The sequence below is a fragment of the Drosophila erecta genome, unplaced genomic scaffold, assembly GCF_003286155.1.
Source record: "Drosophila erecta strain 14021-0224.00,06,07 unplaced genomic scaffold, DereRS2 tig00000000-arrow-pilon, whole genome shotgun sequence".
Taxonomy (NCBI): Eukaryota; Metazoa; Arthropoda; class Insecta; order Diptera; family Drosophilidae; genus Drosophila; species Drosophila erecta.
Genome location: NW_020825194.1, coordinates 10,693,833 through 10,710,297, shown reverse-complemented (window position 1 = coordinate 10,710,297; position 16,465 = coordinate 10,693,833). Strand labels below are relative to the sequence as shown.

General features: G+C 43.4%; 1 protein-coding gene across 1 annotated transcript; it reads left to right on the top strand.

Moving 5' to 3' along the window:
- Window positions 1–9,567: 9,567 nt before the first annotated feature.
- Window positions 9,568–11,164, top strand: LOC6554392 (gustatory receptor for bitter taste 93a). The gene is made up of 2 exons (XM_001982328.3): window positions 9,568–10,831; window positions 10,892–11,164. Exons 1-2 carry the CDS (start codon window positions 9,572–9,574, stop codon window positions 11,078–11,080), a joined length of 1,449 nt encoding a protein of 482 aa, XP_001982364.3. The 5' UTR covers window positions 9,568–9,571; the 3' UTR covers window positions 11,081–11,164.
- Window positions 11,165–16,465: the final 5,301 nt, after the last annotated feature.

The following is a 16,465-nucleotide window of genomic DNA, read 5'->3' as shown; positions in this document are numbered from 1 at the left end:
AGGCGCACTGTTCGATTGGTTCGGAACTTGGAGTTGGTTCTCGGCGCTCCAATTAATAAATGATAATTGCACCTGTGTTCATTAAGAAAATTGCTCAACATATTCAAATGCCAAAAGGTGATGAAGCAGCTCGCTGTTTCTTACAAGTTTTTATTCAAGAAAGTTCGTTTGAAGCGAGCAACTGGTTATACTGGAAAAATACCAGAAACCCTTGGTATCCAAGCTTCTCTGTCGTCTTTCAATAAACTTTATTTGGTCCGTTTAAACTTGCGCGGGAGCTTTTGAAAAAAGTTTCGAAGATGAGGCAGCATTTTTTGAATATTGTTAAGAATTTGCGTAATAAAAAGTTAGTATGATCTTTAATATCTGCCAGGTATAAGAGTTTGATATTGTCTTTGAATCGAAACTCAAATTAAATAAAATAACATTTTGAGAGGGACTTACATATATGTATCTATAATTTCTTGTAAAGAAAATATTTAATATTTAAAGAAATATTTACCTGCTCTTTCTCTTCGGTAATATTTTGCATAGGCTTTTCTTTGCTTGACTTATCTGCAACGAGCAGTTGTTTTTCTTTGATAAATAGCTACTGCAGGCTTGATAAATGTACTCGAAAGTAAGATAATTTATTGCACACTGAATTGTTTCCCCTTGAGTGAAATCAAATGATGACAAATATTTGCGCGATACGCATGTGCATCACACTTTCGAACACTTTCCAGCTTTATCGGCTATACGATTCCAATTACCCATTCATTGACTTGAAAGTAAACATTTTCTTTGCGAACATGATTCACGATTTGCTTATCGAAACTTAGCCACCAGTCTGTCAATGCCGGGATCTTTACTATAAAACCTTTATCAACTTGCTTATCGCCGTGCTCGTTCACAGCCCATTGAATATTACCATATTATTCACATTACTTCTCTTTGCGCGCCATTCAACTTTATCTATTATTATTATTATTACCCCACAGCATTTGATAAGCCCATTAGAATAAATTAAGATCTTGACATTAGTATGCCAGGCGCACACAGGAGTCCCTCAACCGAAGACGAGGAAAACCCACACGCACTCCTCGAAAATAAAGAAACCCATAGGTGCGTAATCTGTAAATCAGCTTCGTGAAGGGCGTGGGCAAAGGGGTGGGGGCGGAGGTGGAGCTGTGGACAGGGCCAATACAACCATTTCGAGATGAGCAGCAAAAGCAACAAGTGTTAATGATCAGCAACAACAACAGTTGACACTCGAGAACGTCTACCGATCGATGGTGGAATGGCAGCCCTAATATTTCCACCTAATTTTCACTTTTGGCTATAAAATCTATCTTGGCCATAAGAATCTATCTTTTGCGATAAATTTAAATTCTATTTAAAAAAACATTTGTCCATCATTTGCTTGCTATGAACTTGAAAATATTATCCAATAAACACTGTACCGCAAAAAAAAAAAGGACAAAACTGAGGGACAATACACAACTCACGGTAAGAAGTCGTAGGTCGTTGCTTTGCATTTGTTTGCTGCGTTGGTTGACAATAAAAAAACCATATACAAAAGAGAACACGGTAAGCAGAGCAGAAAGGAAAATACAAAAAACAAAACTACTCGATAAAAGGAGAACAAGAAAATGGCGGGGAAAAAGGCTCAGCCACTCAGGTGAAATCAAAATCAAATTCAACGCCAGCGAGCGACCCATCCCCATCCCATTTCCATTCCCATTCCCAGTTGCCGCCAGTTGCTGGTTCCTTGCCACATGCGCCGTCTCTTTCTGTGGCGATAGCCCCGTCTCTTTTCCGTCACCGATCCCCGCCGGTGATCGTCATCATTTGGACTTGCGACTGTCGCGCTTAATGCGTGTGGATGGACATGAACGTGTAGGATTCGAATTGACATTATAAAAACTGGTTTGCTGTCAATATATATTGCCGGTTACGCTGCCTCCTACGTTCCACGTTCCACGTCCTACGCCTACGTCCCTCGCCCAGGATTTCCCCCTCCTCGCTTCCGCGCTCCCTCGCTCTTGTACCTGCCTACTTGGGTCTGAATCCTGTTCGCTGCTGTCTCTAGGATATTACATACCTGCTGGCCGGGAAAAGTGCGCGCCAAAAAGATTGGAAAACCAGGGCCCGAAAATGGTAGCCCGTTATCCAAATGTTCAGTTGATAACGCGCCATCGAAAACGTCAGATTAGAGCATGTTAAGTCCACATGATGATAAAACAGGACTGCTTTCCAATGGTGGCTAAATTCATAGTTGATTGAAATATGATATAACCCCCATAAGAGTATATATATACCCTTATGAAATTACCCCATAATTAAGTGCCTAGCTTTTATTTGACTTATAAATAAGCAAACAAAGTCTTCTGATCAAATATTGACAGTAAATGTTGTGGGACAATAAAAAAAAGCTTAATTTTATGGAGAATCAATGGTAAATGTATTCCTTAAAAGGAATTTATTGCTAAGACCTTTAATAAATGAAAACACTATCGTGAATGATAAATAAGCGATAGCAAGCACGCCTTTGCATTATCAAAATAAAACACTTTAATTCCATTTGGGAATTGTATATATATTCATCTATAAGACTTGTTTATAATAATGCTGGTAAATAGGTTGACAGCAGCAGAAAACTAATTTTTGTTTAAGCCCATTGCTAGGAAATTCATATCTTAACACTGCATTTTTCGCTTGCCCCACTGAAACTGTACTTGTATCTTTATCTGATGGATGGATTAGACACTGACACAGCATCATTAGAGGTCGAGACCTCCCTCCCTTCCCGCAATGCCGCAGCCCCTTTGGCCTTTCTCTTTTCGCCTGATCATGTTATGGCATACTCAGTTAATGTAGTCAAATTACATTGCCTGGAAGTGCATCGCACAGACGCATATTCGTTTACCAGGCCTAAACTCCGGGCTCCCGATCTCGGATTCGATCCCGAGCAGGCCCAAACCATGACCATGGCCCATATGGCAGCAACAGCAGCAACAGCAGCAGCAATTAACTGCAAAATGTCATTAACCAGCGTCGTAGGTGAGAGGACAAGAAGAAGAGACAGACTGACATATGACAGGCACATCAAGCACTCTGAAAACCCGACCAAACCAAGCCGACCCAACCCAGTAGAACCCGGTTCAGCATCACTAAAAACGCCCTCGCTCGGGCCAAGCCCCTGCACTGCAAAAAAAGCGCACGTACTATGTGGTGCTAGTGCATATATTGCAGTCAGTGGAGATTAGGTTGCATACAAGTTGAATAAAACAGATGCTTATTTAAAGTACAATGAAAAGATCATCAGCCTTTGATTCCGATACATTTATGTTACCAAGTTGTTAGCACTTTATTAGCAAACAAATATTAGTCACGTCAGCTCACTAATTTGCTGGCTAAATATTTACGATCATAGTTAATGGATGGCATCAAACGACAAAAATTAAATATTAAAGTAAACGGTAGAGTTTCAATAAGCTTCTCCCCTCAAATCTTTTCTAGTTTGTAATTACCGCTTTTGGCGAGGAATTTTAGTGGGCACTTAATTGGAAAGGACCCTTTCTCTGAGTGCATCCACCCCTCCCCTGCGATCACTCCGCATGGCCTGTGTATTATGTTCCCTGGACGTTCCACCTCGGCATTAAACGCTTGATTAAATTTCACTACAAATGGGTTGGGCGGGGGGAAGTGCACAACCGGCAGACCCTATAGGGATATATATGCATATCCATTTATTATTGGAAAAAAGGTCATCTCAGTTTCTGCGTCCATATGCTGCGACCTGGACAGCTATCCATCCGTCTATCCATTTTGTATCTGGTATCGCCGCGTATCTTGTATCTCGCAGCTGCTGCCCGTTCTGACTGTCATCGCAATTAGAAAGCTCTGCTGATCTCTCACATGATTTGTTATTTTTGCCGTTCTGCCGCCAGCACTTGCATGTAATTTCCCATGGAACAAGTTCCTTTCCGGCGGAAAACGAGGGGCTGCTCGAGGTATAAGAATTAAAAATCGAATGAAAAAAGATATAGGGAATTGTGGGGAAGCCTGAAAAGTGCGGCGCAGCGAAACGCGGTGAGAAAATGTTTTGCATTATTTACATTTTTACTGCAGTTAGTTATGTTCTGCGCTCCGTTTTGTTCTGACTCGTTTTGGCCATTACTCCGCTGCAGGACATCCGTCATCCGTCATCCGTTGCGCTTGCCTTGCTTTCCTGCTCGTTTTTTGGATCGTTCTCGTTTTTTATTTATTTCTTCTGGCTTCTTTGACTCGGTTTGACTTGGTTTGACTCGGTTTGACTTGGTTTGACTTGGTTTGGTTTTATCGCTTGGCTTCCTGCCGCCTTTGAGCCCTGCTGATGTGGCTCTCATTAACAAATTGTCAGGTGTGCAGGCCGCGTCAGTTATCCGTCATGGTTTGGTTAAGCAGCACAGAACCCAAACGATCTGAATCCAGCTGGAGCGGACAAGTAGAAGATTCCGAAATACAGAACATTTCACAAACCAATCCGAAGGACCCATTATACGACTACAAGATACTCATTGCAGATATCAGATATCCGTGTATGATGTGCTCTAAATAGAATACCATTTAGAGCCATAAGAGTTTGTAAGAGCTCATACTTTAATGTTCTTTTACCAAGCTAATACCATCCAGGTACATGATCTTACCTGTGGTCAAAGGCAAGACAAGTGTCAGTCTGCTGAAATACAATATACCCCTTGAAAAGCGCAAGCACTGGGTATGAAAACTGCCGCTCAGAACATGCTTGCAATTCAACTGTAAAAGCATTTAAACGGAAAGTTTTGGTCCCCTCCCCTGACCGATCAGCTCCGGAACCCCTTTTGTTCCCCTTCCTCAGCGGACTCTCCCTTTGTCTTCCCCATTTCTCTCACTGTTTACCTGTTGCGCTTAAACAAATGCCGCCTTAATCAATTCGTAAAAATAACTACTCAAACTCCAAGTGATAACAAACAAAGGCGAGACAAACGCATGGATGGTTGGAAAGAAAGAAAGTCCCAGGGATCAGGTTCCCCACTTCGAACCCTTTGCCCACCCCCTTATCACCACTATTTTTACCAGTTTATGGCCAAGACGCGTCTGATACCGCGATGCTTCATGTTTATTTTCTCACAGAGGCGGCAAAACAAATAAATTCCGTTTGCCGTTGGAGAATCGAATTTTGAAAACCTAATCAAATCGAACAGCCTCCCTGCATTTGGGTTCCGTAGCCCCTTTCTCGTTTCGATTGAGTGGGTATCTTGGTTATGGGCTTGAAGAGTTATGAAAAGGGCATGCTGTAGTTCCAAGAGTTGGTACTGGTAGTAATGCCAGTAAGGTAATGAGCATATGTTTTAAAGATTATATAGAAGTGTTATAAAGCTGTATATAAATAGCTGTATGTAGGGTATGCAATAGTCGGCTTCACGAGTGGGTCCCATCTGACATCCAACTTTTTTTTTATTGACGACCACCAGGCGACTGATGGGCCCGAAGATCCCCCATCCGCACTCGTAATTAAATATCCAAATTGAGTGTAAGCAAATGCCGCCGACTTCTAGCTATGCAGGGGTTGTATCTGCATCTGGTTCGGGATCGGTTCGGGATCGAGATCTTTATGTGGAGCTGTATCTGTTTGTGGCTGGAAATAGCAACGCATCCAAGTGAGGCATTTTGTGCAACACACGCCAAAATGGCAAGAAGTCAAAGGGGGTGGCGTTCTGCGACAGGGGTTGCAGTTACTGCATTTGCATGGGCTGTCTTTGTGCACTTTCCGACTCCCCTCCTCCCCCTCCTCCGCACTCCAGCCACTCCCCCACTTACTGGTCTTTCCTATTTCTGTCTTTGTTGCTGCTGCTTATGCAAACGCATGGGGCATGTCTCCCGCAACTGCAGTGACTCCAACTCCTGCACTGCAACTCGTGATCCAGTTGTTTCCAATTGGGCCATTCAACGATCTTCGCCTACATTTTCAGTTCATATTTGAACAAATATTAGCTACCAGTAAAAAATTCAATAACAAGATAATAATTAAACAATAAACTCATTAATCTGTAATTTAATTCAATTATGCGTGCTCAGTGTATGCTATCTTTAAGATAGCTTCAAGGAGAGTCTACTACTGTTAAGTACCTATAGAAAAAACCTTCTACAGTTTCAGATTGCTGTTGAGACTTTTGAGTATGTATCCAGATCCTCAGATTGTTTTTTTCAGTGCACGCCACGATCCAGCTTTGGCTCCATCTGGCTGCATTTAGTTTTTCTCCAACGGGCATAGACAATGAAAAACATTTTCCTGTCGCTGTCTCTGTTTTCGAGTCCCTTGTTGCTGTCGTTGTTGTTGTTGTTGCTGTTGCTGTTGTTGTTGCTGCTGTTGTTGCTGTTGATGTTCCTGTGCCTGCCTCGCCAGCCCCCCTCCCCCCTGTCCTTGCTCGCCCATCCAACATAAAAATCCCTGTGATGTCGATGACTTCTTTATTTTGCGTGCTCTTTTTTGTTATTTGCTCTATGCGTTGTCGTTGTTTTGTTTTTTGGTTCTTCTCTCTTCTGCTCTCTCCGCCACTTACGTACCTATGTAAATGTGCATTATCCACTCTCTCCGCCTTGCGGTTGTTGTTGTTGCCGCTGCTGTTGCTGTTGCTGTTGCGTAGTCGCATGTGAATGCTCTGTAATCTCGCAATGTCGTTGAACCTTCTCCGTACTTTTTTATTGTGCCGTACTTTCGACTTTATTGTCATTATTTTGTTATATTTTCTCTGCTCATCGTGCGCTGTGTTTGCTATTGCAGATTTTCCGCTCTCTCGCCTGTTTTGCTCTCTTTTCGATTACAGCCCGCGACAACAAAAACACAACTACTACCGATGACAGTGATAACAGCAGCGGCAACAGCAACAACAACTGCCAAGGACGGCGGCGAAAAAGGGGCGCAAATCGTAAAGCATACTTGCTATCGTGTGATCGTAAATCATGAGAAATTCGTGAATAAAATATACAGTTTTACAAACTTTTCAATATGCTTACATATAAAATAGGGGATTGGTAAGTAAGCCCCTTAAAACTATGACTTCCCAGGGCCCCTGGAAAGTGCACACGTGCAATTCTGCCGCTGCCTCGGGGCAATTATTTCCAATTTAGCAAAACAACACAAGAGGAGCAGCATGCAGCATGGAGCATGGAACTGGGAGCTGGAGCATAGGCATCCAAAGCTATAGATTGGCTCCCGTCCGAGTTCGGGGCTTGGCTCTTTGGCTCTGGACCTGCTCCTATTGTCTTTACATCGGTTCATTGGCCGATGCGCAGATGCAGCAGCTCTAGCATCATACTATAAAAACACACCGAGAAAAAAAGCGCAACTAAATGGATCGTAAATACTGGAAGATCACTACAAAACCATCACTGCCAGCTTTGATTTAAGTCTAGTTCAGATACAATTCTCCACTTCCGCCTGGTTGAAGGCACATTTATGAAGATATTAGTACGTAATATTAATATTAACATATAATGTTATAATATTATATGCCTGTATATTATAGGTGCAGTAACCATCTCTCTCTATACCATAAATTATAATTTCAATTTCCTGTAATACACCACGCATGCACTTTTCCATGCTGAATTTTAGGATCCTAAAACCTAACAAGATCTTTTATTATGTGGTGTGGTTAATTCATTTAGCTTTTAGTTTTACAGCCAGTAAATCAATTTGGATTTGTTCCGGTGCAGCCCCATCCCAAAAGCGATCCCCATCACCAGCTCGGTCATCACGGGAACTGGCAACTTGCAACTGGGAACTGGGAACTGGGAACTGGAGACTGAAGCTGGGGTCAGGCCTGCTCCATGGACCATGCAATTACTCCATGTACTTGGGGACTGTAATAACACGGACGCGAACTGTACGTAAACTGGTTGCAGGATGCTGCTCCCAGTGGTGTTGCTGTTGCTGTTGCTGTTGCAGCTTTGGAGACTGGCAGAGACCTGGCGACTTGGCGAGTTGGCGACTTGGGGACCTGGAGCAGCCGGGCAGCGACTTTCTAGCCGGTGTTATCTGTCTATATCTATCTAGGAAAACCAGTTATTGGGTGCCCAGGCTTGTTGCACGCCCATTTCGAGCCGAGAGTTGCTGCCGCAGCTCCTCGCCGGTTGTTAAAGTTAATGTGGCTGGCTGGCTGCGCCATGGTGGAGCAGGACTAGACTGCTGCTCTGCTGCTTTGCTGCTTTGCTGTGTGCAACAGCTAGCTGCCACTCGCAACTTGCCACTTGCAACTGGATTTGCCGAAGGCTGTTGACTCCGTTGTTTTTCTATTGCCAGTTGCTCCCGAGGCTCACGACTTCCTTCTTGGGCTTCTTCTGGCTGGCTGGGATATTGGAAAGCAACTCGTACAGCTGCAAGTTCGTTGACTTCAAGTGGAGCTATTCTAATGCCCGGCAAACGTGTTTGGCAACTCGCAATCCAATTGGGTGTGGGGAAAAATGGAAAATGGCAGTGGGAGTGGGAGCAGTGCTCCAACTACTCCTACTCCTACTTCTACAACAACTCCCACTCCTCCGATTTCCACTTAAACAGCAAAAAAAAAAAAAAAAAAGGGAAAAACTTGCCCCGCGAAGTCATCGCCTTACTAATTGCCCATGAGTGAATTGAAATTGAAATGAAGTTTCAAATGAATTGCGATTTCGAATCGGAACGAACGAGGAAATCGGGTCGAGGTTTCCAGACGCCCAATAAACTGGATTCCAATGATAAGAGCATTTGACATATTTAAGGCGATAATTGTTTACATAACAAACTCAAAAGACCTTTAGTCATAAAGAGGTTCATATAGTCGGATATAACGCTGCTTATATTATAAATAATATTATAATAATATTTATATTATAAATAATAATTATAAATATTATACATTTGTAAGTGGATTGTAGAATAAATAAACGCAGTTCCTTTTGAAATTTATATGGGTTTATGCATATTTAAGTGTGTGCTTTTAAACTGGTACTCAGTTAATAAGGGGAATCAAGATAATGAGTAGAATTAACTAATAGCTCCAAATAACATGCTACTTAAGATATGAGCTCAAGTGGTCGATTATCAATTTGTTTTTGATAAATACAGGCAATTGATATGACAACATTCAATAAATCGATAGAGTAGAATAATAACCGCATTTATAAAATGAAACATTTCACATTGGAACTATTTCAAACTATTTCAACGGAAAGAAGCCAGCGGCAATAAGTTGAAATATTTCCTAGGAATAGGTTTTCCTACTCATTCGTCCATTCACCTCGTTACAAAAGTCCAATGAGAATTACGGCCGATTTCATATGTCCATCAAGCCAAAACAACTTTATTGACACACGGGCATAAATATCAATTTACGCCCATTTTTTTTTGTTGTTTTGTTTTTTCTTGTGCCCGATGATGGTTTTATTTCTCGAGCACCATCTGCTGTGTGCCAGTGTGCCTGAAGGGCCCGAACAGGGCCTGTCCAAGTGCCCGACGTGGTGGATCTGGGTGTGAGTCCCGGGGCTGGCCTGTCCATCATCATCGATTCCCGAGTACCGAGTACCGGGTAGCATGTTCCAAGTTCTGGGAGACCAGCGCGCCGAGTTCTTTGGGGCCAATCAGTCAGCGAGGCACTCAGCGGAGCGTGAATGCCAATTGCCGATATCCACACATTCAATTAATAAAATCAACAGCAGGTCCGATAGCTCCAGCTCCTTATCGCAATCCCCTGGACGACAGGACATGTCATTAGCCAGGCTGCACTTCAGTTCCAGCTCGATTATGGCCGGGAAAGGAGTGGAGAGCTGGTCGCGATTGCTGCTCCTCTGGCTCTATCGCGTTGCTCGTGGCTTGCTGGTGCTCTCCTCGAGCTTGGATCGGGACAAGCTGCAGCTAAAGGCGCCCAAGCAGGGTAGCAGAAATCGTTTCCTCAATGTCCTGTGGCGCTGCATTGTGGTTCTGACCTACGTGGGAGTGTGGCCAATGTTTACCTCCAGTGTAATTGGCAAACGCTTGGAGAGCTATGCGGATGTGTTTGCCTTGGCCCAGTCCATATCGCTGTTCATTTTGGCAGTCATATCCTTTGTAATCCAGGCGACGAGTGAGCATCGCTTCCGAGAGGTGCTAAACAGATACCTATTGCTCTACCAAAGGATATGCCTGACCACGCGACTGCGGCACCTGTTCCCAACGAAATTTGTGGTTTTCTTTTTGCTAAAGTTGTTCTTCACCCTGTGCGGCTGTTTCCACGAATTAATACCCCTGTTTGAAGCCACATACTTCGATGATATCGGTGAAAGGGTGGCCTTTGCTTTCAGCACCTACATGTGGCTTGGAACGCTCTGTGTGCTCGATGCCTGCTTCCTGGGATTTTTAATGTCCGGAATCCTGTACGAACACATGGCCGACAATATCACCGCCATGCTGAAGCGGATGGAACCCATAGAGTCGCAGGAGGAAGGATATCGCATGTCCAGGTATCGCAGGATGCAGCTTCTGTGCGATTTTGCAGATGAGCTGGACGAGTGCGCCGCCATCTACAGTGAACTGTACCAGGTCACCAACTCTTTTCGCTGTATTCTGCAATGGCAGATCCTTTTCTATGTCTACCTAAACTTTATAAACATTTGCCTAATGCTGTATCAATACATTCTGCACCTACTGAACGACGACGAAGTGGCCTTTTTGTCCATTGTCATGGCCTTTGTCAAGTTGGCCAATCTGGTACTGCTCATTATGTGTGCAGATTATACTGTAAGGCAGTCGGAAATGCCAAAGCACTTGCCTTTGGATATCGTTTGCAGCGATTTGGATGAGCGATGGGATAAGAGCGTGAGTTTGATATGGCTTGTCATTTACCAAAGAAATATTTTGTAATGCTAACTTTTTCAGGTCGAAACCTTTCTCTGTCAGCTGCAAACACAACGACTGGAGATCAAAGTGCTGGGATTTTTCCATCTCAATAATGAGTTTATCCTGCTCATTCTGTCTGCCATAATATCGTACCTCTTTATCCTTATTCAGTTTGGCATTACAGGTGGCTTTGAGGCATCTGAAGACATCAAAAATCGTTTCGACTAAAATACTTACACTTCTGTTTAACTTTGAGCGCGTATCTGTAATCTCTGTGCTATGTCTGGTTGGAAAATATAGATATGTAAAGTATTTTCTAAGTTTTCTCGACACCCACTCTGCATCCCACTATCCGCATCACCCTAGTTAACCCCAACCTCCAGCCACAGAAGTTCACCTGAACCATCCTGAGTTCATTATCGTTCATTACGTCCCATGCCACAAGAAATTCTGATACAATTTTCGGAGTGCCTGCGAGATGAGCTCGTTAAACGACTGACAAAAAAATTAAAGAAATGGGAATGAGCAACAAAAAATTGAAATTTCACGTCTGACTCGGTGTAATTATCGTAACTTCCCCAACTCTCGTACTCCCGCAACTCAAGTCTTGGGTCTATTACTCCCACTACACTGGCAGAAACCGAAACCATAACATGAAAACGTAGAAAATCTTAAGTTAGGAAATGCTTAGTTTGGGAATAAATATTTTAGCGAAATATTATATTATTGCAACATGTTTGAATTTGAGAATACATATTTTAGCGAAATATTATATTATTGCAACATGTATGAATTTGAGAGTAAATATTTTAGCGAAATATTACATTATTGCAAGATGTTTGAATTTGAGAATAAATATGAAATGCTTAGTTCGGGAATAAATATTTTAGCGAAATATTATATTATTGCAACATGTATGAATTTGAGAATAAATATTTTAGCGAAATATATTATTGCAAGATGTTTGAATTTGAGAGTAAATATTTTAGCGAAATATATTATTGCAAGATGTTTGAATTTGAGAAAAAATATTTTAGCGAAATATATTATTGCAACATGTATGAATTTGTGGTCTGGACTTATTGTTATTTTTAGGACTGACACGCCCCCCTCCACCCCATCTTAATTTCATCACTTGATCGTCATCGCAATCGTCTCGACCCAAGTCTTTGATTATTTTGGGCGTCAGCGGAGCGTAACGCGCTTGTCACGCCTATTATATATGCTCGCCACATGTACATATGTATATGAATATATGCGCGTGTATGTGTAGGTGCGGAGGGGTTATAGGGGAGGCATCTGAACCCGGGATTTCGATCCCAACTGACCCGTGAGTGCGACATGGTGGCGAAATGGAAACAAAGGCGAACCCAACGGCAGAAGTACGCGCCTTGGCCTGCAACTGAATTAATTTCCGAGCTCTCCGCTCCGCTGCACACGCCCTGGGTTTTTGTTGTTTTTTGGGGGGTGTGGGGGCAGGAGATACCACATGTATGTGTCGGCTTGGAGGAGGAGGGGATCTTTCAATCCCTGACACTGACGAGAGCACATTCAAATTTTCGCTCGTATTTTCGCGCGCACTTGGAGCCAGGGAACCGAACCTGGCCAAAAGCTTCTGGCCAAGCCATGCATATTTCCGGCCAGCGGAGCTGTGATCTGATCACCGGATCCACAAAAAGCCACTGGGGTGCCACAGAACACAGCCAGCCATTCCAGAAAAGTGAGCAGCAACGTTCCCGTTTCGCTGATTTCCTGCCGTTCGCAACATTTCAGGTATTTTGCAATGTAATTAGTTCGGAAGCTCCGCCACTGGCACTGCGATTCCGTCGAGAATAGTTATTGGAATGGTGCACCGACTGGCACTTTGGAGACCCAGCTGGGAGGCGCTGGGGGGCTGGAGCTGCGGCATTGTCGGGATGCCGCCGCCAGTTGAAAGATGCCGCCACCAATGAGTCGCGGTTGCATGTACCACCCAATTTACCCCCATTCCTGCCACCCATTTTGTTGTCTCTGAGCATTTGTACACATGTAACAAGCAATGCAGCCAGCACAGAGGCCAAGTGGGAACTAACCGATACCCATTAGATTCTCTGAAACTAACATGATTATACTTTAAACGGAGTTTATAGGCTTATATTATCACCAAAAACTAAACAATTAAGAACTAAGGTTACTCTACTAAGACTTGTCTAAATAAATACATATGTATATACTTCATTGTTTTACTTCAGAAGATTATATCAACATAGAGATCCCAGCAAGTAATAGGTATGCCATTAGCGTATGACATCCAGCATTCTACAGAATGATAGACGTCGGGGTGCCTGGGGCTCTTAACAAGTGGGCTTGTGCGCAAACACGGCGGCGGCAAACACTTTGACCTTTGTAGAATCCACAGAAGCCGCCGCAGAAGCCAAACGGCAGCTACGTCATGTTCCACATACTTTCACTTACGAATCGCTAGAAACAAAATAGAAACCACAAACGCAATCAACAAACGAAACGTGATCGTGAGTGGGGGGCAATAGAAAGAGATCGTGTGTCCATAAACGTGACATAAACAAAAAATAACAACTTCATTTGTGATAAATAATTTTTTGCCGCCCAAAAAAGAAACGTTGAAATGTTAAATGGGGAGATCGGCAAACAAGCGTTTGTGGAGCCACTTTTCCACCCAGAATGAGAACGGGAACGATAACGAGAACGAGAACGAGAACGATAAATTCTCTGATTGTGGGGCTGTTTTCACTGCGATCAACTACTTGCGATCAGAATGCATAGTAAATTAAGTGGGCGACAGATACGCGAACAGGGACAACAATGGCCGAAGAATACGATCGCGAAGAAAAAACATCTGTAGGTTGTGTTTGTATCTCGAGGATAGAGATATCGGCTGCTGAGTTGCGGGGGAGTGACCCCGACTGGCCCCGTACTACACTTCTGAGATCATACATACATACATACACTCGCGTCCACACACACACCAAAAACAGCAAATGGCAAATACCCGTTTTTGGCCTAAAAACCTACAAAGCTAACAAACAACAAGTTGCTCCAGCGCAGAGCATAAAGTTCTCCGAATTCGTGGATGCCCTACACAGAGACTTGGATGAACTTCAGATAAACCTAAAACTAAAAACTGGTCTGGCTAATTACAACAAGGTTAATTGCTTACACGAATTACAGTTCTTAGATCTTCACAGAAAAGTCAAGCAATGTTAAAACTTATCAATCCGTTTGTTATTTACAAATGTGCTTACATCTAATCTGTAGGCTTAAGGCACGATTATACTTTGAGCCACACTCGCGTGTTTATCTTTATACTACATCATCATTAGTTCCAAAAACAATTTGAATATTTCAAAGGGGGCCCCTTAATGAGGTCAAGAACCCGCTGGGGAATTGAATTTTCGCTATCTTATCTATCCGCCTGCATTAACCGCAGTTGCAAGCGTTGCGACACAGATCAAATAAATCGACCGCGATCGACCAGCACAAGGAGTAATCAAAATGATACCCTACACACGATCGGTGGCGTAGTCGAATCGCGGTATACGCGATACACTGCGTCATTTCTGATGGCTGAAAAAATGTTTTAGAGGGGCATGTTTTCAGCACGCACACATTCTGGCATCGCGTAATTTGTGTGTTCGATGAACCGAAATTCGAAATTCGAAATTCGTTGTGTGTCTGACCCACTTTCCCACAATTCACGCACTTTATGGCAAATGGAATCCACACACACAAAAGAGTTAGAAAGAGTTAGGCGCTAGAAAGAGAGGCAGATAGCATTCGGCAACAGAAAGAGACGCAGATAACTTGAGCATTTAATAATTGAGGTCGTATACAGTCGATCGTACAGGAATATTGATTTGTATGTTTTTACCACTGTTATTCTTTTTTCAGCACCTGTACAAAAGAAATACATGAAACCTCTTAATTTAAACAACAAATACATTCAATGGTAAGATATTTAACTTTTATAATGGCTTGCTGTTAATACTTTTTTGAAATATATGCGGAAACCGTGTATCATGTACAAAATTCCACAACTCCTGCTCTATTTGGTGGATCAGTTTGCTCAGTGTGCTTTCTCATTCTTTGTCGTTGTTTAGTGCTTTTCAAGCTTCGTGTTTCTCATATTCTTTCGTGTAATTTACGCAACATTCGCTCGTTTGTCGTTGTCTCTCGGCTACTTGTCTTTGCATTGAGTCGAGAGCAGCAACACAGCAGCAACAACGCAGCAGCAGCACGAGATCAACAACATCTGCAACAGCGCTGCCGGCTGGCAGTTGTTGAACTTTTTTTAGCTTTTTTCTTTTTGCAGCTCCCAAATCTGAAATCACAAACCAGTTTTGAGAGCTGGGCTTGCCACACGTCAAAAAGTTGGCCAAAGCCAAACGAAAACTTGACGTACATCCCCCCTCTCTGCTCACTCTGCCCCCATGTGCTGTAGATGTTGCTGCTGTGATGTTGCTGCTGCTGCTGCTGCTGCCGCTGTTGTTGTTGATCTTTGTGGACTGTACTTTTTGTTGTTCGTGTTTGGAAGGCTTAAAAGTAAGTTGCTGCGCGCAGGGGGGGCAGGTAGTGTTGATTGAAATCGATCTGTGTTGCAGGGCAGCATGCAGCATGCAGCATGCAGCATGCAGCATGCAGCATGCAACATGCAATGTGCAACGCGCAACATGCAGCATTAGCCGCTTGGTCCAGCCAGCCAGCGACGATTTGACCTTGCTGCAGTGCAACGGCAGCAATCTGTTGCAGCTGCGGCTATCTATAATTTGGCTGGGCTTTAAACTGATCTGCTGGCCGTGTAATTAATCGCCCAGCCCCCGCCCCCCTTTCGGCTAACCCTCCCCCTGGCCTGCGGCGGCTGCCCCTTTCTGTGCCACGCCCAGTGCTTGTCGTTTTGGAAAACGAGCGCATAAATGACGCTTTCCTGTGTACTTAAGGTGTCTAAACTTGACTACCGTGTGGAGCGCTCCCTGTCCCCTCACACCTGCGTCTATACCAACATGTGTGTATATCCGTGCCGAAACACAGAACCATTCCCATTCCAAAAAGTCCAAATCATCCGCAACCTTGCCCAAGACAACAACTCCTCTGCTGCTGCTGCTGCTGCTGCTGCTGCTGCTGCTGCTGTCGATGACCATTATTTTAGCTGACGGCGATATATTTGCTCAGCTTCAGCTCGCACGGGCGCAGTGGCACTGGGCAACTCGCATCCTACACTGGGAGAAATCTCGCGCGCGTATCGTTCAACTGTTATGTAGCCAAATGGGCAGCTTTCGCAGCTCTCAGTGTTTTAACTCAACCATATCTAGGCGCTTTAACCCATCATATCTCGACGCTATTTTAACCCATCATATCTCGACGCTATTTGTAACTTAACCTTATCTCGACGCTACTTTTAACTTAACCATACGAGTATCTTGACGCTACTTTACTATAATAGGTACTATAGCTGGTACTTTTTATGGAATAACCATTGCTTACTTTTCTTTTCTAATGTGTTGCACTTAAGATCTACTTTCATTACCACATTGTAGAACACAATTCAGCAGTCAGACAGCCTCGAATCCAATCTCAAACGATTTATGTGCCTCGTGCAGT